The sequence below is a fragment of the Mesocricetus auratus genome, unplaced genomic scaffold, assembly GCF_017639785.1.
Source record: "Mesocricetus auratus isolate SY011 unplaced genomic scaffold, BCM_Maur_2.0 Super-Scaffold_4256, whole genome shotgun sequence".
Taxonomy (NCBI): Eukaryota; Metazoa; Chordata; class Mammalia; order Rodentia; family Cricetidae; genus Mesocricetus; species Mesocricetus auratus.
The window spans coordinates 54,241,106-54,267,230 of NW_024429182.1; the positions used below are offsets into that span (position 1 = coordinate 54,241,106).

The following is a 26,125-nucleotide window of genomic DNA, read 5'->3' on the forward strand; positions in this document are numbered from 1 at the left end:
CTGGCTCAACGTTTAAGAACATGTCCTAAAGCACTTTGGAGGCAGAGGCAGGCAGATCTCTGTGAGTTTGAGACCAGCCTGATCTACAAGAGCTATCTCCAGGATAGCCACAGAGAAACTCTGTCTCAAAAAAAAAAAAAAAAAAAAAAAAAAAGAACATGTCCTGTACTTGCCGAGTGGTGAATAACCTCAGCGCTTACATCAGGCAGTTTACAACTGCCTGTGACTGCAGCTCCAGGGGATCTGACGCCCTCTTCTGGCCTCTGAGGACAGTTGCACAGACATGGCATACACAGACAGAGATATACACACATTTTTAAAATTTTAAATTAATTTCATTTAAAATTAGAATTCACATAGAAATTAAAAGACCTGGACTAGCTAAAGCAATGGTTACACTCTGAGTCACAGAGAGGCGTGGGGTGACTGTAGAGACATCTCCCAATATCCAGGCCTGGACACTGCCCAACACCATTTGGGCTCTTGTACCCGTCCGTCACTGGTACATCCCTACACCCTTCTGAAAGACCATAATGTCATTTCTGGTCCTGTCTTAGAGCTCTCTCTAAGGAAAAAGTTGGCCAGACTGATAGTGAGTTTAGTATTTTTCTCATTCTGGATTGTGCACCTATGTTTTGCTTTAACTTTTTGTTTTATTTTGCGTGTGTTTTTGTCTGTGTGCATGTTATGTGCTTCCCGTTCATGCAGTTCTCAGAGAGGCCAGAAGATGGCGCTGGATCCCGTAGAATTGGAGTTACAACTAGTCATGGGCCAACATGTAGGTGCTAGGACAAAATCCCTGTCCTCTGCAAGAATGGTCAGGACTCTTAACCACTAAGCCATCTCCCAAGATTTCTAACTAGTATTTAAGGAGTTTCCTTTGTGTGCGTTCTTAACTTGCACCCTGAAGTGTTTGATGGGGCCTTCCACGGACCCAAGGGACTCTCCCATTCTGAAGCTGGGCTCTTTCTCTGCTTCATTGTTTGGGAACCGCAGACCCAGCGCAGATGCTATCTTGCACGTATCTCTCTGCAGAAGAGGCTTGGGATTTCTCTTTTCTCTCAAGTATTTGAGTAAATTTTCATTTTAAAAACTTAAAACGTGCCGGGCGTTGGTGGCGCACGCCTTTAATCCCAGCACTCGGGAGGCAGAGGCAGGCGGATCTCTGTGAGTTCGAGGCCAGCCTGGTCTACAGAGTGAGTTCCAGGACAGCCTCCAAAGCCACAGAGAAACCCTGTCTCGAAAAACCAAAAAAAAAATAAAAAAATAAAAAACTTAAAACGTATTTTTGGTTGTTGTAGGGAAAAAGATCCAGCCAAAGAAACACACTTTGGCCCTGCAACCAGAAACAAAAAAATGTACCATGACCCTGAAACCAGTGCCAAAGAAACACACTTTGTCACTGGAATCAGAGCCAGTGAAAGAAATACACCCTGGCCCTAAAACTAGAGCCAAAAGGCTAAAAAGGAACAGAGAAAGAAACACACTTTGGCCCTAAAACCAGAGCCAAATCTGACCCTAACCGTGTGCAGAAAACTAACCAATCCTTGAGCAGGACCTCTAGCTAACCTGAGCTCAGCATTGAAATCTGACCAATTCCCACCCTGGAAGCCCTATATAAACCCTGTGTCTGTCAGTTTGTGGCTGTTCCTGCTATCCCCAGCTGTCCTCTGCCACTATGGCAGAGGGCAGCCACTCTCCTAGATTCTTCCCTCCCAATAAACCCCTTTGATGAGCTTTGGGTGAAGACCTTCTTTTGCTGCACCCAAAGCAGAGACCACCCTGGGCAGAGCAGAGCAAGCAGGGGGTTGTAACTTTTGCCAGGGAAACATTTCCCTGGCAGAGCAAAGTTGTAAGTTGCTCTCTGTAAGCGTTTTGGGTAGATCAGATGGGTCTGGTATTCTGGAACTCAGGAGCCATAGGATACTGAGTGTTACACAGCTCAGATGGAAAGGTATCCTGGGGCTCGGGAGCCAAGGACCATCACAGGTTGCAGTAAGCTTAGCAGCTTACAGCCTTGCCTCAGAGAAAGGCTTCTCCAGTGTATTGGCTCTGCTCCGGCAGGACAGAGTCTTCCAGCTGGAGATGTTCACCCAGTGTAGCAGTTTTGCTCGGCAGGAGGTTTCTCAGCAAAATTGCTACAGCTCAGCTCTGCTCCCAGAAAGAGGAGAGCAGGGAGCGGAGTGTAACGACTCTGCTCTGCCAAGGGAAGGTTCCCCTGGCAAAAGTGTTACAGCCCTGCTCTCTCTGCTTTGCTCTGCCCAGGGTAGCCTCTGCTCTGTCGCCACCGCAAAAGAAGATCTTCACCCAAAGCTCATCCAAAGGGTTTATTGGAAGGAAGCAGCTGGACCAGCCAAGCTGAACATACACAGGGTTTATATAGGGATTCTTGGGGGCAGGGAAGTTTTTCCAGGGTAGGGACTGGTCCAGTTTCAGTGCTGAGCTCAGATTGGCTAGAGCTCTGCTCGAGGATTGGTTAGTTTTCTGCACAGGATTAAGGTCAGATTTGGCTCTGGTTTCAGGGCCAAAGTGTGTTTCTTTCTCTGGTCCTTTTTAGCCTTTTGGCTCCAATTTTAGGGTCAGGGTGCATTTCTTTCACTGACTCACATTCCACGGACAAAGTGTGTTTCTTTGGAACTGGTTTCAGGGTCAGGGTACATTTCCTTGGTTCTGGTTGCAGGGCCAGGGCCAAAGTGTGTTTCTTGGGCTCTGCTCAGGGTGTGTTTCTTTGACTGGCCCCCTTTCCCTACACTCTCCACTCTCTTGGGAGCAGAGCTGAACTGTAGCAACTTCACCTGGGAAACCAGCAAAACTGCTACACTAGGCAAACATCCCCAGCTGGAAGATCCTTTCCTGCTGGAGCAGAGCAGATACACTGGGGAAGCCTTTCCCTGAGGCAGGGTTGTAAATTTACTGTGGCCTGTGGTAGTCCTTGGCTCCCGAGCTCCAGGATACCTTTCCATCTGAGCTGTGTAACACTCAATGTTCTGTGACTCTCCGGTGCCAAAATACCTGTCCCACCCGATCCGCCCAAAATGCCTACAGTTGTGAGCCTAGCCTTTAATGGCTGAGCTATCCCCAAACCCGGACGGTGGTGCACACCTTTAATCCCAGCTCTCCAGAGGCAGAGGCAGAGGCAGGTGGATTTTTTTTTAGTTTGAGGCCAGCCTGGTCTACAGAGTGAGATCCAGGACAGCCAGGACTGTTTCACGGAGAAACCCCAGTCTTGAAAAACCAAGCATAAGCCGGGCGTTGGTGGCGCACGCCTTTAATCCCAGCACTCGGGAGGCAGAGGCAGGCGGATCTCTGTGAGTTCGAGGCCAGCCTGGTCTACAGAGTGAGTTCCAGGATAGCCTCCAAAGCTACAGAGAAACCCTGTCTCGAAAAACCAAAAAAAAAAAAAAAAAAAAAAAGAAAACCAAGCATAAACAAACTTAAAACTTGGGCTGGACCGGGCGTTGGTGGCCAACAACTTTAATCTTAGCATTTGGGAGGCAGAGGCACCAGCCTGGTCTACAGAGCGAGTTCCAGGACAGCCTCCAAAGCCACAGAGAAAGCCTGTCTCGGGGGAAAAAAACAAACAAACAACTTGGGCTGGTAAGATGGCTGGGTCAGTAAAGATTCTTCCTGCTAAGAATGGAGATCTTAATTCAGTTCCTAGGATCCATGTGGTAGGCCAGAATCCACTCCTATAAAAAGTTCACAAACTTTGACATGCCAGTGCAATAAAAACATCATTTTGTTGTTGTTTTTCAAGACAGGGTTTCTCTGTGTAGCCTTGGCTGTCCTGGAACTCTCACTGTGTAGACCAGGCTAGCCTCGAATGTAGATATCTGTGTTCCTCTGTCTCCTGAGTGCTGGGATTAAAGGCATGCAACACCACTGCCTGGCCATAAATGTAATTTTAAAGCATTAAAACTTCCTCTCCTGCCAAGTGGTGGCGGCGCACGCCTTTAATCCCTGCACTCAGATGGCAGAGACAGGTGGATCTCTGTGAGTTCCAGGCCAGCCTGGTCTACCGAGGGAGCTCCACGTCAGGCTTCAAAGCCACAGAGAAACCCTGTCTTGAAAAAGCAAAACCAAATAAACAAACTTCCCCTCCTTCCTGCTTTTCCTTCTTTGCAAACAATACTTGTCTCCTTTCTCCCGGGGTTCTGAACTCCCATCAGGAATGCGGGATGCCTCTTTTCAGAAACACATTGTTTCAAAGATGTGTCTGTTTATTTAGAAATAACATCTTATGTATGCCTTAGGCAGATGAGCCTAAGATGGCCAGACCTCTCTGTTGATAGACATACTGTCACAGGGTAATGGTCGTGGAGTATTCAGCACTGAATGATGGCCATATTGTATTGTACTATTGACAATTTTTCTTAGTTCTTTTGTTTTTTGTTTTTACTTTTTTTCCCCCTTTGAGAATGTGTCTTGGGAGTTGTCGAGATGGCTTTGGGTCTAGAGGCACTCTCTAACAAGCCTAGGGATGAGTTCAATCCTGAGAACCCACATGGTGGAAGGAAAAAAGCAACTCCAAAAAGTTTTTTGACCTCCTCACATGTTCTACCTAGGGCATGTGCACGGCGCACACACACACACACACACACACACACACACAGAATAAATAAATGTAATGATATTTTAAAAGTCAATTTGAAGAGATGGCTCAGTGGTTATGCACTTACTGCCCTTGAGGACCAGAGTCAGTTCCCAGTGCCCCTGCTTGCTGCTCAAAACCACCTGAGGCCGGGCAGTGGTGCATGCCTTTAATCCCAGCACTGGGGAGGCAAAGGTAGGTGGATCTCTGTGAGTTCGTCAGCCTGGTCTACAAAGTGAGTTTCAGGACAGCCAGGGCTGTTACACAGAGAAACCTGTCTCAAAAGAAAAAGAAGAAGAAGGGGAGGGGGGGCGAGGAGGAGGAGGGAAGGAAAAAAGAAAAGAAAGAAAACAATAACAAAACAAAACAAAAAAAAACCCTGTAGCTCCAGGGCAAGGTGGTCTAGTGCTCTTGTCTCCATGCGTACATATACCCAATTAAAGATAAACTTTACATTTTAAGAATAAAGAACATATCTATTACCTATAACTCCAAGCCTTATTTATTCAATTTTATGTGTGTTTTACATTTTGGTTTTGATTTGGTTTTGGTGTGTGTGTGTGTGTGTGAGAGAGAGAGAGAGAGAGAGACAGACAGACAGACAGACAGAGAGACAGACAGACAGACAGACAGAGAGACAAGGGTCACTCTCTCTAGCTATGGCTAGCCTGGACCTTGCTATGTAGACCAGATCTACTTGCCTCGGCCTACCTTTACAGCCGTGCACTGCCGCACCCAGCATGTATGAATGTTTTACATCTGTGCATCATATGTGTGCAGGGCCTGTGGAGATCAGAAGAGAGCACCACATCCCTGGAACTGTGTTATAGATGGTTGTGAGCTGCCATATGGGTGTTGAAAATAGAACACAAGTCCTCTGAAAGACCAGCCAGTGTTCTTAATTGCAGAGCCGTCTCTCTAGCCCCCAGTGCTTGGTGCTTTTCTTAAATCGGTGAATGAAGCCATTCAGACTTTTGGCAGGGCTTTGCCATTACAAACAGGAATGTATATGATATGCTATGTTGTTCATTTACTGCCACTGCCTTCAAAGTGCCTGTGCTGATTTAGCTCACAGACAGGCCCAGGAAGAATCCATTTTTTGTTGTTTTGCATTCAGCACAGTGGCTGCACATTCAGTAACTGCTGTCCCAATCGGCAATTGCAACTCTGCAGCTACCAGCAGTGATTCGGCTGCATAGGCTGCAGCTAGGAGGGAATTCTGTTCCCTCAGGCCCTGGCTCTATCAGGCTGCAAAAGGAAACTTTACCTAAATCTGTGTCCTATAGAACTCAGGACTCAAAGGTTGAGGTGAAATCCTGCTAGCTCAGAGAGGCTGAATGGCAAGTAGCTAATCTCTCTCTGCTTGCATCTCCCGAAAAAAGGGGTGTCCTTCTGCTCAACCACCAGTAAAGAACCTTCCCCACCACTTCCTGCCAGCTAGTTGTTGACTAGACCTCTGGCCCCAGGTTAATTTTATTTAATCAAACAATTCATAAATAAACGTTAACACACCTTTACACAGCTAAAATAATATTTCACACATTTTCCTTGCAATCCCTTTGTGCTCATCATGGTCCTGGTCCAAATCCCCCACTACAGCCCCAGATTCCACTGGGCAACTTTGTGTCTTAGAGGTCAGCTCAGATACTGCAACCGGCCAACCTGAGCTTCATGACCTGTCCCTCTCTTAGAGGTGATAGCAGCTTGGCCCACAGCTTGGCACTAATGCCACCTCACCTAGGCTTCATGCCCTATGTCCTTCCCCTAGAGCTGGACATACTAGCATAGTCCTGTAATCAATCCTGGCATTCAGGAGGCTGAGGAAAGAGGACCAAAAGTTCAAGGCCAGCTGGGCATAGTAGCATAGGCCTTTAATTCCAGCCCTTGCAAGGCAGACGCAGGGAAATGTTTGTGAGTTCAAGGCCAGCCTGGCCCATATAGCAAGTTCCAGGTCAATCAGAGCAACCTAATAAGATCCTGTCTCAAAAACAAACAAAAGAAAGAAAAAAATTTCAAGGCTAGCCTGGGCTCCACAGGTTTCATAAAAACAACACCCAAATAAAACAGGGCTGGGGAGATGGCTCGGTGGTTAAGAGCACTTTCTGCTCTTGTAGAGAAAACAGTAGCTCACAACTGTTTGTAACCCCAGTTCCAGGGGATCCAGCGCCGTCTTCTGCCCTTCACTGGCATCAGACATACGTGAAGTACACATATATATCATATATGCAGGCAAAACATTCACAAAATAAAAATTCAAAGTCCAACAAAACTAAAATAGCAGAAGTCAGTGAGACACAAGTCAGTAGTTCAGCCCTTATCTACCGTGTGCCAGACCTGGGCTGAGAGAGGGAGGGAAGGAGGGAGAGGAGAGAGGAACAGAAAGTAGAAATAGTGAATGTCTATGGGCTCAGCCTCCAAAGTCTCCAAGTTCCCTGGCTTCTGAGGACTCACTTGATCTTGGTCCAACTCCTGGCTCCAGGGATGACCCAACAGCTTCCCATAGCTCCTCCCTGTGGTGGCCAAAAGGATCTTATACTTAGGAGCTTGAAGTTAGGACTCCACCCTTCCTTCCCTCCCTTCCCTTTTTCTTCTAACTTTTCATCATGGAAATTTCCATACACGTACACAGAAGGAACTGAAAACTGGCCCTTCCCGTCTTTGGTCTTGGGGCGGGAGGTAGGTGTGTGTGTGTGTGTTTGTGTGTGTGAGATTGTGCCTCCCCTTCATCTCTTTCTCGTTTCTCTTTAATCTTTTTTAAAATTATATTTTATATATTTATTTACTTTGTGTGATGTGTGTACACGTGCACAGTGCTCAGAGGACAATGTGGACTGTGGGCATCAAACTCGGGTGTTCTGGCTTGAGGACAGGCAGCCTTACACACTGAGCCTTCTTGCCTGGCCACCCTTAAGAAGTTTAAAGTAACTTGAGTATCACTGTAAACACAGAAGTGCAATTAAGTATCTGTTTAAAATCTAAACCTAACGACCTTACTTCTTTGCTTAAATCTCCTGGTACAGGCTTCTCAAAGGTGAGAAAGTCACTAGTCCTCTCTCCCCACACTCACCAGCCTTGTGTCATTCTTGAAGGTTCAATATGGACAGGTCGCAGCCAGGATCCCCATTTCCCTGGCAAGTCTTAACACTCCCCTCTGGCCAAGTTCGTTTCTAATTCAAGTGCTTGCCTCCCCCATCCTCTAGTCCCAGTGGGAGGCCAGCCTAGGAAACTGAGCATTAAGATCTGAGTTCTGTTTTAAAAATACCCCCTGGCTGCTAAGTGGAGGATGAGCCGGGGGTGGTGTAGGGTGGGGTGGGGAGGGGGAAGCAGGAAGACAGTCCTCTGAGATAAGGAATAGATGGCAGCAGGGGGCTATCCTAGCCGGCCACAAAGTAAGCGTTCACAAACGTGAGCTGTTAGCAGAGTGGCGATATAAGGATGCTTCGCGGGCCTTGCTCCGGATGACCCCCAAGGCTGGCTGCTTACAGTACAGGAGAGCAGGGTCTCCAGTATGCCTGGGAGAGGGAGGAGTTTCAGGCACACATGACGTCATTCCCACAAGCACAGCTGGCCCCAAGTGGGGATGGGACCCTCTAGTCTTACAAGCACCCGCGTGAATGAGTATTCCAGTGTGGGTATCCAGGGGCGCCTCTCAGGGACAGAGTCAAGGTCAGCTGGAGTGACTTTGTGGGTCTAAGTGGTCGAGGAGGGTGGACACAGCCGCGGGCCGGATGCGCTGAGAAGCTCGGCCGCCAGGGGGCACCAGAGGACCTCCGTCCATCGTGGGCCGTCCTAGGTCCGACCCGACCCAGGTGTCTCCTATGTCCTCGCAGGCGCGAGTTCAGGTCGCCTTGAGAATGAAACCTTCTCTCCCTGGCCACCTCAGTACACAACACTGCGGTTCGTGAATCTCGGCCTACCACAAGCCTAGTGGGTGACCTTGAATAGGCAATTTGGCCTTCCTTGTCGTAAACTGACTCTCACTTCGACCCATTTCTCCGCACACCCCGTAACAATTAGGGTTCCCAGTCTTTGAAAACACGCTTTGAAAGGTGGTATGTGCCTTTAATCCCGGCAGAGGCAGGTGCTGAGTTCCAGGCCAGTCTGGTCTACAGAGTGAGTCCAGGACAACCAGGGCTATGCAGAGAAACCCTGTCTCAGAAATGCACTAAATAAATAAATAAATAAATAAATAAATAAATAAATAAATAAAATAAAAATTCCATCAACCACGAGGGAAAGTCTGTAGTGTATTATTTATGATTTATTAAAGCTTACCTGAAGATTCAGAAAGCAAAGTCAGCCACAAGCCATAGAAACCAGGCACACACCTTTACTCCCAGCAGCCAGGAGCTAGGAGGAGGTGATAATACACATATGTAATCCTAGGACTCAGGGTTAAGAGGCAGATGGGTCTCTGTGAGTTCAAGGCCACCCAAATCTACACAAGATTGATCCAGTCCTAAAGAGATCTCAGCACCTGGGATCACATGCTTTTGTTTGTTTTGTTTTTTGTTTTTTGGAGACAGGGTTTCTCTGTGGCTTTGGAGGCTGCCCTGGAACTAGCTCTAGGCTGGTTTCCAACTCACAGAGATCCGCCTGCCTCTGCCTCCCGAGTGCTGGGATTAAAGGCGTGCGCCACCATTGCCCCGCAGATCAAACACTTTTAATCACAGCACTAGAGGCATATAAAAGATAGAAGCAGGATCTCAGTGGCATTCATTCTCCAGACACATTGAGGATAGGAAGACGGGGTTATCCAGGAACAATGAGAGGCAGTAGGATCAGCCCATTCACCTGAGCTAGTGGCCTGCTACTTTGCTTTTCTGACTTTTGGCTTGAAGTTTGAACCCCTTTATCAGTCTCTGGGTCATTTATTATTCCTGCTACAGGAACCTACCCCTCATCCTACAGAGGATGAACTACCCCTCATCCTACAGAGGCTGAACTGAGGCCATGCTCAAAGACCCTGATTGGCCCCAGGGCTGGGTTCCTAACAGCAGGTAGTTTCTCAGACTTGTAATGCTGTCAACCAGACTGGAGCTCAGGACGTGGAGACAGCCAAACGAGAGGTTGGAACCTGCCACCAGCCCAGCCATATCTGGAGCCAACACCTATGATTAAGTATGCACTCAGGTCAGGTGTGTCTGCTAGGTCGGGAGAAGACCCAGCTATCAGTACAGACTGTGACTCAGGGAGGTGGGTGGGGTAGCAGGACAGGCCGACTTTAATACCAGATAAGGAAGGCTGGAAGCCACAAGAGCTGTGATAATTCTGATCCCTTCCCCCACCCTGTACAGTTCTGCAAATGAACCAAGGGTTTACCTTTCCTTCATTACTGGCCATCTGTCATCCCTTTGTACCAGTCTTAGCCATAACCACAGCCGCCTTTTCTCTTCAGATCAGGCACCATGCTGCCAGTATGAACAGACATTGTCACCTAGATGAAGCCAAGCTCCAGAACATTCCATAGCTGGCCCTAGATTGGGATAGTAGCCACAGACCTGGCCCAGAACACAGCTGAGAAGCCTTTGGCTACCGTGTGACTCATCTGCTCTTGCTACACTGGGCATGTGGGTAGACAAAGGGAGCTGAAGAAAGAACTGGGACTCAGGACCAGGGGTCAAGGCTGGGCTATGGCTCAGCGGGAATGTTTGCCTAACATACAAAAGGGCCTGGGTTCTACCCCAGCACCAACAAGAACTAACACCCAAACCAAAACACAAGCAGGCTTTATCCTGACTCCCACCTTTGATGAATGAGATGCTACTGGGCCTCCATGGTCACTAATCTGAGGGTTGGAACACTCATCTGTTGGGGTAAGTGCTCAATGTGTCACATGAGGATGGTGGCTTTACTGTGACAAGCAGAGCAATACTGCTGACTGCTGCTCATGACAAGGGCCTGAAATCCAGAAACACCCTGTTGAGAAGGCTCTGAGCTTCTGACGGGCAACAAGAGATTCAGCACCACTTCTCTTTGGACCGACTATCCCACCTCTGTGGCTAAGCAGGGTAGCTAATGTTCTGGCAGGGTGTGTAGAGGCCAAACTGGCTCTTCTGTGGATTGTGTTGGGCTCCAAGAGGCTCAGCCCCCGAGAGGCCAAGTAGCCAATTGCCAGCACCAAGGAACAGCTCTGGACTTGGCTGGAGCCTCTGTGGAGCCCTTGGACATCAGAGGGAGCCCAAGACAGTAGCCTGAACACAGTAGCCCTCCAGGGACTCATGTCATACTCCATGTTTACAGAGCAAGCGCTCCTCCACCCCCACCACAAAGGCTGTACTGGGAGTGACTGAGTGAGGGCAGGACACACAGACCCACAAAAGCCAGAGCAGTCACTGCTTTTAATTCTGGTCAAGATTTCACACATCAAGAGCCAAGTGGGTCAGGCCCCTCGGCCCTGGCCACTCCTGCATATGTGATGGTTTAGAAAAATAAATATGAAAAGGCAGCTCTCTCACGATCATGGAGTTGATCTGATAGCAATTAAGTGTGTCTAAGCATCTGGCACAGTTCTGAGATTGCACCGAGAGGATCTGGAAGCACTTGGTTTGGTCTGAGGCAAAAAAGGCGGCCATGGAGGAGGCTGGCCTCCTGGGGCCTCACATCTCCGAGTCAGCGTACATGCCATTGATCAGGTAGTCCACCTGAGTGTAGTCCTTCTTCTTGTAGCTCTCATAGGCTTGCAGGGCAAACATCACCAGGACTGCGATGAAGAGGGTCACCCCAAGAACGAGCACCGCCAAAAGTAACATTTTGTTCACCAAGGATGGGGTGAGGGGTTCAGTTGTGACCACGAGGTACTGGCCTTGGGTGCTGAGCTGACACGAGTCTGTGGTTGGCACCTTAGGGTCCCCAGAGCTCCTGGGTGTTGGCCCAGCAGAGGCAGTACCAGCCGTGGCTTTGGTCTCCGCCCGCTCTGTTGTCAGGGGTGTGCCTGGCCCACCTGTCCCCTGCGTGGATACTGTAGGGCTTGGCTGTGTGGTGGGGGTCATGGCTTCCACTTCAGGGGTGGGGTTGGTAGGAGACACTGGCACTGTGCTGGCAGTTGGCTCCTTGGTTTGTATCTGGGTGGTGGTGGGCTCCAGGGTGGTACGTGAAGGACTAGGTGTTGACCTATCTGCTGTGCTAAGCACTGGCTGCCCTGTTGTCACATGGATGGTGGCACCTTGTATCTGGGCACCCGAGGTGGGTATGGTGTTCACGGTGGATGTGTTAGTAGGTGTGCTTTTGGCAGGACTCAGAGTCCTTGTGGGACCGCTTGTGTTCACAGTGCCTGCAGCAACAGTCATGGTGTGTGGGGCCACTGTTGCCACTGTGGCTGTTCTTGGTGTGCTGGCGTTTGCACTTGGCACTTCTGCACGGGGTGTGCTGAGAGAGGAAAGTCCAGCAGTTGTGATGGGTAGAGTCTTCCCTATGGATGAGGAGCTTGACGGTGTAGGTGGTGGTGCAAGAGTTCTGGAGGTCACACTGTCTGCAGTGCGCTCTCTGGTTGTTGGAATGCTTGTGTTTGTCCGGTGTGTTGTCATCTCTGCTGTCACTTTGGTAACGTTCAGGCTGGCTGCCCAGGTCCCTGTGATCGATGTGACAGGAGTATGTGACACTGTGGCTGTTCCCTCGGTTGGTTTATTATCAGCCGTTGAACTTGTGTTCCTAGGCTCACTTTGCTTTACTGCCTTGGGCCACATCTTGGTCATGACTAAAGTCAGAAGGGGACAAAGAGACAGAATACTTTGAACCACATGTAGGGGTCCCATGTTGTCCCCTTAGCTCCTGGCCCCTGTGCTGGCTGGATGGCACCATATTCTCCAACCAGAGCCCTGGGTGCTGATGGAAGTGGCATGTGAGTCCAGTACCTCCTCTTCTCCCCTCCACAGCTGACAACAGCTGCCCAGAGCCCATGACACCATGAATTTAGGACTCCTTTGCCCATTCTGAGGCTCCAGCCTGTGGAGACTTCAGAACTGTGTACCTGGATCCAATCCCTAGAGTATCGGGTCAGAAAGCTCACATTATATGATTAGCCAATGAAAAGAAAACAAACCTCAGTCCCTGTGCACACAGAAAGAAGAGTGACTGACATTCAAATTCTAATTAGCCTTGCTCAAGGATGGCTTGTCTGAAGGAATTCTCAGGGATAAGCAGAACCCCACAAGACAGGAGCACATTCTACACTGACGTGCCAACAAATGAACTCGAGAAGACAGGGCAACTCTGCAGGTCTCTTATTCACACCGGGGCTCCCATTTGTGGTCCCTCTATCCCTGACTGACAGCCCAGACCTGCAGCTGGGAAGGTAGGGATTTGTAGCTGCCTCTCTTCTTCTGGATTCAGGTCCCCGTGGGCCTTCCTGGTGGTCATACAGCTTTCTCAACTTACGTGACTCCTCAGACACCATATGGCTTCTAGATAAGGGCACGGAGGAAATCCAAACCAGCACCAGGGCTGTCCACATCTTGCTGGTGAGCTGGAAGCAGAGCTGGTGGTCTCTGAGCCTCTCAGCCGGCCAGCGCTTCAGGCTGTCAACAGTTCCCTTCTGCTTGGCCCAGGGATCTGGGGTGAAGAAGGCAAGCCTGTCAGAGGTGTTTGCTCAGCAGCACACAGTCTCCCCAGAGGCCCAGGGCTTAGCACTGTATCTGTTGACCACTGCCCAGCAGGGTCCATGATGTAAACTGAGCCCAGTGCTTAGACCAGAACCAGGGCCAGGAAGAATGCAATTCAGTAGCCATGAGAGATATGCCAACCTGCCTGTGTCTTGTCTCCCATTGCCTAAACCACTTGGCCCAATTTCCTTGAGTCTCAATTTCTAACGAGTCCCACTATCTTCCCTAGAAGCTAGAGTCAGAGCAGGAGGAAGCAAGCCTCACCAACAGGACGAACACTTCTCCGTGGTAGTGGGCGAGTCTTTTTTTTTTTGTTTTGTTTTTTGTTTTTCGAGACAGGGTTTCTCTGTGGCTTTGGAGGCTGTCCTGGAACTACCTCTTGTAGACCAGGCTGGCCTCGAACTCACAGAGATCCACCTGCCTCTGCCTGCCAAGTGCTGGGATTAAAGGCGTGCGCCACCACCGCCCGGCGTGGGCGAGTCTTATTTGTGTGTTCTGAGGGAAAGGTAGGGTGGTGAGAAGACTGTAACATCCTGCCAGGCAAAGCTGAAATGAAGGTTTTGCAGACTCCAGGCTCAGCTTTGAGTTCAGGCAAGGCAGCTGGGCCATGGCAATGAAGGCATTTAGATGGTTCTTGGATCACTTTCATCTACTGGTACCCTAAAGATGCCAGCAGGTACAGGGTGTTCCCTGTGCCACAGCCCTGGCTGGGAAGTCTGTTGCTGAGTTCAAGGAGGAAAGATGTGACAGACACTTCCAGTGGCTAGGGAGGGGCTCAGCTCCCTAAACATACTCCAGGTCTTAGCATGCCCACAAATCTGGGACAGGGGTGGGACAACTGTTTCTATAAAGGGTCAGGGAGCAAATATTTTAGACAGGGGATCATGCAAGCCATATGTGAGCCACTTAGTCTTGCCAGTGTAGTGAAGAGACAACCATGACAGCAGCGGCTGTGTCCCACTACTATCCGTACAGTAGGCATTCCAGGCAACGCAGCCCACAGCTGTAGTTTGCCAACGGGGTTCCGGAGCTTCCACCCACCTCAGGGTAGCTGATTCAGCTAAGCCAGGGAAGTGCTGATGACTCTACAAACACCCCCCCCCCCGGGGCCCTTAATAGGTACCCTGTCTGTCCCCAGACAGGTAAGGCCTGGGCCACTCACCAGAGGCAGCTGCTCAGTGCAGACTGGGAGGCCAAGCTGATGTCCTCCTGGGGCAGCTGTGGGCTTGGCATCCTGTACTTGCCATAGTAAGTCTGGCTTTGCAGGTGAGAGCGGCTGGGCAGGGCACTCCCAGGCCATGGCATTCGCTGAGGCACACGTAGGCAGAGGCAGGTGCTCCTCTGCTGTGTCAGGTACACCTAGGGTTGAAAGGGAGCCAACACTGCTTAGGAAGAAGAGGAGACAAATACACACTGAGGAGGCCCCAGAAGGAGCAGCACACAACAGCTCGGTGCTGGGAGTGAGCACGTGTCAGAGCTGTCAATGTCACAACTTCTGATGAAGCAATTCTAACACAAGAACTTTTGCTTGTTTTGTTTTTGAGTCAGGGTTTCTCTGTGTAGCCCTGGCTGCCCTGGAACTCACTCTGCAGACCAGGCTGACCTCAAACTCACAGAGATTCACCTGCCTCTGCCTCCCGAGTGCTAGGATTAAAGGTGTGCGCCACCACTGCCTAGCTCAAGAACTTTTTCTAAAGGAGGAACTGGACTAGAAGTCCCAGATGGATGTCTGGTGGCATGTGCCTGTGATCCTGGTAACTGTGAGTTCATGGTGAGCCTTGGTTGCATGGTGGCTTCCAGGACAGCATCTGATGCATGAGGCTGGGAGATGGCTTACTGCACAGGACAGGCACAAGGACCTGAGGTCAGATCCCCAACACTTATGTCAAAGCTGCACATGGCGGCATGCACCTGGAACTCCAGGTTCGAGGGGAGCAGAGACAGATGGGTCCCAGAGTTTTGAGTCAGGCTGGCTGAAACAGCAAACTTGCAGTCTGTGTCCACACAAAACCAGTGGAGAGGAGACAAGAAAGACACAACCTCTGGCCTCCACACACCTCATGGGTGAGCGCAACAGTACACGCACACCATAGCACACCTCCCCCACATCCGCTCCCATACACACCGCACCTCCCCACACCCCCTCACTCATGATAGAGATCCATAGATATTCTTTACAGTAGCGCAACTCTGGAATGGTTCTGTCAATATTGTGTCACTACTCCATAGTTGTTAGACTGACGATACAGATGTGTATCTATGGACACAGTATACATCATTAGGTGAATGTCAACAGTGAGTATCTTGAGGACTGGATTTGGATTATCTCTTTTTTACAAATTTACAGCATGGATCCCTTTTCAAAACATTTATATGAAAGGCACCAGCGAAAGGAACAGCTGATTTTCTTTGCTTTCAGCAGTTAGGCCGTGTGGCATAGAACAGTTGTTGACAAGTTCACATGCAGACCTTTTTACATTTACTTTCTTGTTTATGTGTGTGACTATGAGTGCATGTGCACATGTGTATGTGTATGTGTCTGCAGGGGCTAAAAGAGGACACTGGACCCTGGGCTGGGGTTACAGGCATTCATGAGTGCCTGACACGAGTACTTGCGACTGAATCTTTTCCAGTCCCCTACATAAAGAGGTTTTTTGTTTATTTGTTTGGTTGGGTGTTTTGGTGGTGATGGTGGGGGCACATTTCAAGACAAGGTTTCTGTGTGTAGTCCTGGCTGTCCTAGAACACGCTCCGTAGCAGGAATTTTTTTTTTAATTAAAACAAGTAATTATATGTGTGTGCCTGGGTGCAAGTGACGACAGAGCATGTGTGGAGGTCCAAGAACAACCTGCAGGGAATCTGTTCTCTCCTTCCGTCACATGGGCTGCCGGCATTGAATCAGATGGGCAAGCTTGGAGGCAAGTGCCTTTACTCCTGGAGTGCATGTGAGAGCAGGTGCCCCCAGAGGCCAGAAGCATCAGATTACCCTGGAGCTGGAGTTACAAGCTGTTGTGAGCCACTAGACATAAGTGCTAGGATCCAAACTCAGGTCCTTGGAGAGAGAACAACAGGCTTTTGTGTCCTGTGCCATGTTGTTGAGACATGTCTCACACTGTAACCTAGGCTGGCTTAGAACTCACTATTTAGCCCAAGCTGGCCTCAAACTTGTAGCAATCCTCCTGCCCCACCTCCCAAATGCTGGGATTTCAAGTGTGAGCTATTAGGCCCAGCTTTCTCTGATGAACATAAAACGTACACTCAGGAGCCCCTCACCTTCCAGAGGACAGATAGCGATGCCTGGAGACTAGAGAAGCAGGTTCTCACTTTCCAGAGGATAGGCATTAGCAGGTGGCAAGCCCTGGCATCACTACAAACCTGCTATCCAAAAAATGTGCAGAAACGCACACACCTGTACATACAAGCCCACTTGCACAGACCTGCCATTGCATAGCCAGCAATATGCATGCAGGCAAGCAGCTGCACGTGTGGGAAGTCATACATGCATACATGAGTGAGTGAACATACGTACGTACGTACACACACACACACAGAGTAGCAGCAGCAGCACCTCCACAAGACTATATCTAAAACATTCCACAAGTTTCTTCGAAAACTTTTGCTGTATGCCACTCCTTGTCACTCACTCCTAGCCAGTGGGTGGGTCTAGAAGTCACTCCCACAGAAACAGGAATTAGCTACTAAGAAGAGGCAAGAAGGCCCTTGTTGTACTGTGACTTCATCTCTCTGGCATGGTCCTGCCTCCACTTTTCAAAAGAATAGTCTCAATGTCAAGATTACATGTAGAGCTAGGCATGGTAATACATGCCTATAATTCCAGCTCTGGGGAGACAGAGGCAAGAGGCAAGTTCGAGGCCACCCCAGCTACAGAGGGAGATCTCAGATTTGCAAACTGACTAGCAAGCAACAGCATTCACGTGATCAGAAGTAAGTTTTGATTGGAAAACTTTAGGGAGCCTTAAGTCAGAGTTTGGACCTCAGTATTCTCGTTATCTGTATAAGAACCCTGGCAGTGTGTGTATACCTGGAATTCCAGTCCTCCAGGAACAAAGACAGGAGGATTGCCAAAAGTTCTAGGTCCTCCTGATCTATATAACAAGTTCCAAACCAGGGTTTCATAGTGAGAACTCATCTATTTTTGTTTGTTTTTTGAGACTGGGTCTCACCGTGTAGCCCTGGTTGGCTTAGAACAAGCTGTATGAACCAGACTGGCCTTGAACTCACAAAAATCTGCCTGCCTTAGCCTCCCAAGTGCTGAGATTAAAAGCGTGTGCCACCATGAACAATATGAAACCTCGCTGGAAAGATGGCTCAGCAGTTAAGAGCAATGAGTGTTCTTTCACAAGACTAGGGATAAATGTCCAGTACCCACATGGTGGTTCACAACTATTTGTTAATGCCAGTTGTAGGGAATCCAATGCCCTCTTCTGGCCACCATTCGAACTGCATGCACACGGTGCACAGACATGTTTTTCTGTGTAGGACTAGATGTCCTAGATGCCCTAGAATTAGCTCTACAGACCAGGCTCCAGGCTCAAACTCACAGAGATTCACCTACCTCTGCCTCCAAAGTATTGAGATTAAAGGTGTGCACCACTACTGCCTGGCAAAAATATTTTAAAATATTTTTTTAAAGTACTCTTAACCCCTGAGCCACCTCTCCAGGTACCTACCATATATATTATATATTATATATTATAGTATATTACATATTCTGAGACAGGGTCTCTTGATGAACCCACTGGAACTTGCCAAGTTGGCTAGACTTACTGACCAGAGAGTCTCTTTCTCCCCAGTGCTGAGGTTATAGGCCTGCGCTGTTTAATGACAGTCTGTTAACTCTAGATCTAGAGGATCTGACACCGTCTCCGGGCCTGCAGGGACACTACATGAATGTGGTGCAGAGACATGCATAAAATAAAGGAAAAACTAAGTTTTAGGTCAGAGACTAGGATAGACAGACAGACTGTGCTGAAAACTCCTCCTCTTTGGGAATCAATTCTCCACAGAACCCGCAAGGAATATGCAGCAGGGCACTTTTGCCAGTTCATACAAGAGGGCCACTATCCATCTGCCACACTGGCACATTCTTTGGACCACAGGCCAATGTCTATATACACTAGACTTTAAGTCTGTATTTCCTGGACTACTCCTACCAAAGTTCAGCCAGATGACGTGTCTGAATCTCCAAGTTTCAACATCATTCCTTTTTTAGGCTGTGCCTCCCAATTCCTCTAGTTTGATATCTTGCATTCTCAATCTTGCCTTGACTTTCAACTCCTTTGTGTTTTGAGATGTATGGATCAATACATACCAGTCACATAAAACTAGACTTCAAATTAGTGAACTTCTTTTTCTTTTTTTTCTCTTTTTTTTTGGTTTTTCGAGACAGGGTTTCTCTGTGGCTTTGGAGGCTGCCCTGGAACTCGCTTGGTAGTCCAGGCTGGCTTTGAACTGACAGAGATCCGCCTGCCTCTGCCTCCCGAGTGCTGGGATTAAAGGCGTGCGCCACCAACACCCGGCTGTGAACTTCTTTTTCTAACATACGCAGATTCAATACAAGAAGTCCAGACTTGGCAATGGCCATTAGTAATCTTTATCAGCAGGCCCCATCTCTACTGCAAGCTGGGGAGGTTACACATACACCGCAACAGAGATCCAGAAAGCTAATACAACACAAAGTACAGCCACCTGACCCTGACACATCACCTGGTTGGACTTATATACAGACATTGCCCTGTGATCGGAAGGACGTGTTCATGTGGCAGACATGAGCCTATGATCCTGGAACATTAGATATTATCTTAATTACATTGCTTAGCTCCAGGTTTCTGGAAGTTGAGGTGTCACCACTAAAATGCCAAAGGTCTATTCTTTTAAAGCTTGCCATGCCAGCATTTTCGATATTTCGCTATCTGTCAGGCAGGCCTAATTTATAAATAGAAAACCTCTACTTTAAACACTTTTCTGGTTGATTTTATTGAAAAATCAGAGCTGATTCCTAGGGGTGGGAGTGTAAGTAATGCAGATTCTTCTAGTTGGCCTCCTAAGCACCAGCCAGACTGTTAAGTGCACAAGCTAGCGGCCACAAGGGAAGGCAGGCAAGCAGACAAACGAGCAGGAAGGGAAATAGGATGGATTTTCCTCACTCCCAGGTAGAAAGAGTTTGGGAGCAGGCCTGAGTCACCCAAAGGGTCAACTGTTTCTGATACCAACACTGCCTGGCCCAGGACTCGCCAACTCTCGAGTGTCCACAGTGTGCGCAAACTGCCTAGCCTGAGCTCTCGCAGGCCGACGATCGTCGTCAGCCCACCTTCTCCTCCTGCGCATCCATGCTCCTCCAAGGGCTCGGCCCGTTCTTCCCTTCTCCTCGCTTCCATTCCTCACCGTCTAGCACACCGGGTCCCCATTCATCCTTCCTCCGCCCCACACCTCGCTGTCCATCCCCATCCGGTTCATGAGGCCTTCACGCCAGTCCCCTGGACGGCAGCGCGGGTCGCTTACCCGGGCGCGGCAGGCCTGTGGCCCTCGCACCGCAGCGTAGCCACTTCAGCGACTCAGCCCCGCGCGGGGACGTGGACCGCAGCGACACCCAGTTCGCTCAGCTCGCGGGTGAACGCGGAGCCCCACCCCGACCGCCCCGGAAAGACGTCACGAAGGCGGGACCAATAGGCTGTCGCTGTGGCCGAGTGCGAGGAGCGTTATTTGTGCAGGCCACGCCTGCTTCGAGAGCTGACTTCCAACCTGGTCCTGCCTTAGTCCGAAAGAGCTTTTTGGAGTCCGTCTAGCGGAAGTGACCGGTCCTCGGACTTCTAAACTGAGACTGTGTGCACGGCTTTTTCCAGAAGACCGGGAGAGGGGCCCGGGCCAGGCCACCCCAGATGCCCTCAGGCGGTGTCCCCTCTGGATGGGCGGCTCTGGAAGGCCTGGTGAGGGACTTTGGGCGACTCCTTTGGCCCGGTTCCTGCACTGCCCTCCTCCTCTGCTATTCAACCCCTTATGGCCACTCTTCCAGTCCCTGCTCACAGGCATGGGTACTATTTGCTTTGCGCTCACGGCACTGCCAGTTTCTGGCTAAACTCGTCACCTGAAGGACATTACACTGAATCAATTCTGCAAGAGGACCCTAACTTCTAATTTCCATGTCGAGAAACAGACTCACAAAGGGCTTTGGAATTTTACACGTGGCATGACAGTAGGACGAAATGGAAAGCCGGTGGAACTTGCTTTTAATTTGAAATAGATTGGGGTTAGAGAGATGGAGCAGCGGTTAAGAGCGCTGCTGCTCCTGAAGATGATCCCGTTAGTTTGCCAGCAGCCACACGGAGGCTCACAACCACCGAAACAGCAGTTTCAGGGGGATCACGTGCCCTCTGCCTTCAGTGCACATACGTACCTGTAGGCAAAAACTCCAACATATATTCTTGTGTTTTTGTTTTGTTTTTTAAAAAGTCAGCGTCTCGCCGGGCGGTGGTGGCGCATGCCTTTAATCCCAGCACCCGGGAGGCAGAGGCAGACGGATCTCTGTGAGTTCGAGGCCGGGCTGGACCGACAGCCTCCAAAACAATACAGAGAAACCCTGTCTCGTAAAAAAAAAAAAAAGTCAGCGTCTCACTTTGTATTCCTGGTGTACTAGGTGTAGTGGAACTTTGCCTAGACTGGGTTGTCATTGAACTCACAGAGAACCACCTGCCTCCTACCTGCCTCTACTGGGATTAAAATCATGGGCCACTGCGTCCAGTGGCCATACATAATTTTTTTAAAAAGAATTTAATGCAAAATAGGCTTTGCAAGCCATTTATCAAATTCTGTTACTGGATGGCAATTTGTGTAAGACCCTTCTAGGTTCCCCCACACCAGTCTAAACTAAAACCTGTCTATAAAGGGTGATTGGTCATCATTGCCAGTTTTGTTTTGTTTTGGAGATAAGGTCTCACCTTGTATCCCTGGCTGGCTTGAAGCTGCTATATAGAACATTCTGGCCTTGAACTCACAGAGATCCTTCTGCCTCTGCTTCCCTGCTAGAATTAAAAGTATGTGCCACCATGCTTGGCTTGTTTCCAGTTTTATAACCTGTCTTGGGTTCTGGACCCAGAAACAGAAGCTGAGGGAGTGTAGAAACCAATGGACCCTGCTCTGAGCTCCTGGAAAACTATAAGCCGCACTCACATCACCAGCACACCTGCAGTTCAGCCTCTATTTCATGCTGTGTGGAATTTGCCTGGCAAAGTGTGGGTTTGCTGAAACCACGCAAGGGAGGCCACTCAGGAGGCAGAGGCAGGCCAACGAGGCCAGTCTGGTCTATAGAGTGAGTTCAGGACAGCCAGGGCTACACAGTGATACTATCTCAAAACAAAAGTATGGAGAAGAATAGGGAGGAAATGAAGTCCTGATTGAACGTGTCTTGCTGACATGGGCATGGTCATGTTAAAGACCCCATGGGCCTGAGGCCCATGAGTGACAAAGCCTTCCTCTGGTTTGAATGTGAAAATTGACAATGTGAAAAAATGGCCATGGTAGTCTGAAGATTGCTCCCCTATAGAGACTATTCCTACTGAGATTAATTAAACCTGCCTCCTTGTTCAGCTGTATGTAATAACCCACTTCCCTGTTCAACTCTATAATAAACACCCTGACCCTGAGCTTCCTGGGCACTGTGCCTTCTATATCAGAGAGCCCAGCTCACCCAGTCCCAGCTTTTCCTGTACATGTGTCTGTTGTTCCTTCATACCTCACTGCCTCTAGTCAGGGTTCCAGAACCCAACCTGTTCAAGGGTGAGGTGAAGAATTAAAGGCTAGGGTTAGGCTCGAGGTGTAGGTGTGTCACCTCACCTGCTTGGGAGGCTAGAGCTAGAGAATTGCACATTCAAGGCCTACCTGGACTACAGAGGTAGTTCAAAGCTAGTCTTGGCAACCTAACAAGAACCTACCACGAAATGTACAAGGCAAAACGAGTGCAGGGGAATAGCTCAGTGGTCAAGTGCTTGTCTAGCATGTGTTAGTTACTGGGCTCCAGTATTGCCAACATGGGGGTTGGCAAGAGAGAAGACTCATTGGTTAGGAGCACTTACTGCCCTTGTGGAGGCATCAGGACCTAAGACCAGAGTTCAATTCCCATCACCCACACCGATGCCCACAACTTTCTGTAACAATTACAGGGTATCTGATGCCCTCCTCTGGCCTCTATGGGCAACTGCATGTGTTAGTGCTTACACACAGACATCAGACATGCTCATGAGAGAGACAGAGACAGAGACAGAGACAGAGAGAGAGAGGAGAAGAAAAAAGAAAAACAGGCTGTGAACTCTCAGATTGGAGGAGCCCAAAGGGAAGTAGACACTAACTGCCTGGAATCAGAGTCACTCACTGGACTAGTGTGGGAAACTAGCCCAATCCCAAGTCTATATCAAGTTCCTAGCATTGTGCTAAGGTTAATCTTCTGCTGTTGACAATGATTCTGTAGTTACATAAGTTGCTAATTTATGGGAGAAACTGGTTAACATAAAGGGAAGCAGGAACTCGATACTATTTTTGCAAAACTTCTGTAAGTCAAAATTATCTCAAAATAAAAGGAAATAAAGCACAGGGAATAATGGCCATTTTGCTGGGCATAGTGGCACCAGACTCTGTCCTGATATATAGGAGGTGGAAGTAGGTGGATCTTTGTGAGTTCAAGACCAGCCTGATCTACATATCGAGTTCAAGGCCAGCTAGGGCTACATAGTGATTCCCTGTGTCAAAAAAAAAAAAAGGTCAGTTTTCACAGCTGGCAAGATGGCTCAGTAGGTCAAAGGTCAAAACACTTGGTTCAATCCTCAGAACCCATATGGTGGAAAGAGAGACTAACTCCCCAAAGTTATCCTCTGACCTCCACACATACACATGGCACAGATGGCATAGACAGGGGCATATAGGAAGGGGCAGGTTAAGATGTAGCTCCAAGAATACCTCTCCAACAACCCAGTTCCTTCCTTCTTCTGTCTTGTACTTCCCAATACTATCAAGTTGGGAATCGATATAGGGATTAATCTAATGATTAGGTCCAAGTCCTCATGACCTGATGGTTCTGGAGACTACAATAGATCCCCATACTGTGGTAGTTTGAATGAGAATGCCTCTACAAGCTCTTTTTATGTTTGAATGAGTTCCCCAGTTGGTGGAACTGTTTGGGAAGGATTAGGAGGTGTGGCCTTGACGCAGGAAGTGTGTCACTGGGGGTGGACTGTGAGGTTTCAAAGGCACACTCCAGGCTCAGTCTGGAGCTCTCTCTGCCTCCCACCTGTGGATCAGGATATAAGCTTTTCGTTGTTCCAGCACCCTGCCTGCCTGCCTGCCACCACATTCCCTAGTACAATGGCCATGGACTAACCCTCTGAAACTGTATGCTCTCGTTAATGTTACCTTGGTCATGCTGTCTCTTCACAGCAATAGAATAGCAGTAACTAAGCAGAAGATTTAGCAGGTGTGCCCTTGGAGATGTGTGGCTGGGGCAGGCTTTAAGATTTCAAAAGACTCTTGCTCTCTGCCTCCTGTAGAGATACATTGTTTGCAATCTCACAAATAAAGCTTGCATGAAGATCAGAATGCAGAGCTAAGCCACTAGTTAGCCTCACACCTGAGCCACCAGTTAGCCATAGAGCACAAGTAGTGGTGGGCACCAACACTCTGGAAACAGAAGCAGATGGATCTCTGTAAGCTCAAGGCCACACTGGGCTACATGAGAGTGAATTAGTCTAAAAGTGAAACAGGGGGCTGGAAAGATGGCTCAGAAGTTGAGAGCACTGGCTGCTCTTCCAGAGGTCCTGAGTTCAATTCCCAGCAACCACATGGTGGCTCACAACCATCTGTAATGTGACCTGGTGCCCACTTCTGGTCTGGGCAGAACACTGTATACATAATAAGTAAATAATTATAAAAAATAAAATAAAAGAGAAACAGAACTCATGTCTTTAATCCCAGCACTAGAGAGGAATATAAGGCAGGAGCTCAGTCCAGTCTCAGAGCAGTTGAGTTTTGGTGGAGAGCATTGTAGTCTGCAGTCACTCTGAGGACAAGATCACCACTTTGGTCTTAGCCTTGGTAGAGGTAAGAACTCTTTAGTGGCTTGGCTGCTTTGCTTTTTTGATCTTTAGTTTGAACCCCAATATCTGTGTTTGTTTTGTTTTGAGTTTTTTCCCGAGACAAGGTTTCTTTTTGTAGCTTTAGAGCTTGTTCTGTGTAGATCAGGCTGGCCTTGAACTCACAGATATCTGCCTGTCTCTGCCTCCCTCCCACCCAGTACTGGGATTAAAGGTGTGTGCCACCACCACCTGTCTATTGTCTCTGTTTTTTGTTTTGTTTTGTTTTTTGGTTTTTTGAGACAGGGTTTCTCTGTGGCTTTGGAGGCTGTCCAGGAACTCGCTCTTATAGACTAGGATGGTCTCCAACTCACAGAGATCCGCCTGCCTCTGCCTCCTGAGTGCTGGGATTAAAGGTGTGCGCCACCACTGCCCGGTGTCTCTGGGTTTTATTATTGGTGCTACAGCCTTCTGTTAGTGGTTAAAGACAGGAGCCCTCGCTTGCTGCTAGAGACACTGCTATATCCTCTGCCATCATGAACTCTAATCCTCTGACACTGTAAGCTCCAAATAAACTCTTTTATAAATTTCCTTGGACATGGTATTGTATCACAGCAATAGAAATGAACTAATACACTGACCCCTAGGTGGTTTTCAATTCATTTAAGTGAACACAAAACTCACTATCCCACTATGGAGCGAATACCTTATTTCCCTAAAGTAGACAGGGTTTGAATACTTGAGATAAAGGAATACCTCAGCAGAAAACCGACAGGAGAGACTGTCCCAGGCCTGCTGTAATGAGTGACATATCAGGACTGCCTTTCACATCTTTCAGGCCCCCTCTGGCTCCTGAATGGAGGAGGAGAATCCACACTGCTTCCTTCCTAAGCTCTGGTCTGCTGCCCATGATGAAAATCCAGAGTCCCTGTGGACTCCCAGCCCAGGCTGATAGTGAATGTCTGCCCAGGGACCCAGCACACCCACTGGGGATTAGGGAGTGGGGCAGCTACCACAGCTTCCTCTGTAACTCCATCCTTCATTTAGGAACTGCCCTTGACCTTGCAGACCAGGAGAACTCGGAGGATCCGTGTTCTGAGAAGCTCCCCTTGGAAGCAAGCAGAAGTGTCACCTTGCTGACAATACTCCAGCAGAGGAGGACACCAGGAGGTCGTGGTAGCAGCACTCCGCTGAGGCTCTCAGCTGGACAGAAAAGCAAGGCAAAGCATTATAACACAGGGAACAACACTGTGTTATAATGACAACAGAGGCACGAGGGGGCACCAGCCTGGCGAGGGTCCAGCTGCAGGAGGGCTGGACCTGGGCTGTGCGAGGAGTTGCTAGGGAAAGGGAATAGCTTCCTATGATGCAGTCCTGGATAGGTTTGGGTAGGTGTGGATGTGGGTAGGGCTTACTAGAAGGTAAAGAGGTCTCAGCAAAAGGAAGAAGCTGAAACTGCAGTTACCACAGGCCACTGAACTGGACTGGTTATCTTACTTCATCACGACCTAGCCAGATTCTACTCTTTTTTTATTAAAATTTTTTATCTTCATTTTACATACCAATCCCAGTTCCCCCTCCTTCCCCAGCCAGGTTCTACTCTTAACCCAGTAGGCAGTAGTAGGCAGCAAGATAGTATTTGGGTTGCTTCAGTGATCAGTCTGGGAGCCCTCAGTCTTTCCCTAGTCTTGATAGCACGGGTGTATACAAGTACTGTGACCTCACTCTGCCAACATCCAAATCTTGATGACAGAGGTGGGTTTTCTTAAACTGGAAAATCTAAGCGGGATGCTGCCGCCCCCTCCTGGCCACAGGGCAGACTGCAGGCCTGAGGCCATGTGGGTCAGACTGTGCCAGGT

General features: G+C 48.9%; 1 protein-coding gene across 2 annotated transcripts; it reads right to left on the minus strand.

Annotated features, from left to right (window-relative positions):
• Window positions 1-10,913: 10,913 nt before the first annotated feature.
• Window positions 10,914-19,863, minus strand: CUNH11orf24 (chromosome unknown C11orf24 homolog). Of its 2 annotated transcripts, none has more exons than XM_005063327.4 (4): window positions 19,714-19,863; window positions 14,354-14,550; window positions 12,968-13,141; window positions 10,914-12,287 (listed from the first exon to the last, which is right to left on the minus strand). In XM_005063327.4, exons 3-4 carry the CDS (start codon window positions 13,041-13,043, stop codon window positions 11,191-11,193), a joined length of 1,173 nt encoding a protein of 390 aa, XP_005063384.1. In that variant the 5' UTR covers window positions 13,044-13,141; window positions 14,354-14,550; window positions 19,714-19,863; the 3' UTR covers window positions 10,914-11,190. The 2 variants fall into 2 exon arrangements, with proteins under 2 accessions (XP_005063384.1, XP_012973159.1); XM_013117705.3 differs by lacking the exon at window positions 19,714-19,863 and adding an exon at window positions 19,523-19,669.
• Window positions 19,864-26,125: the final 6,262 nt, after the last annotated feature.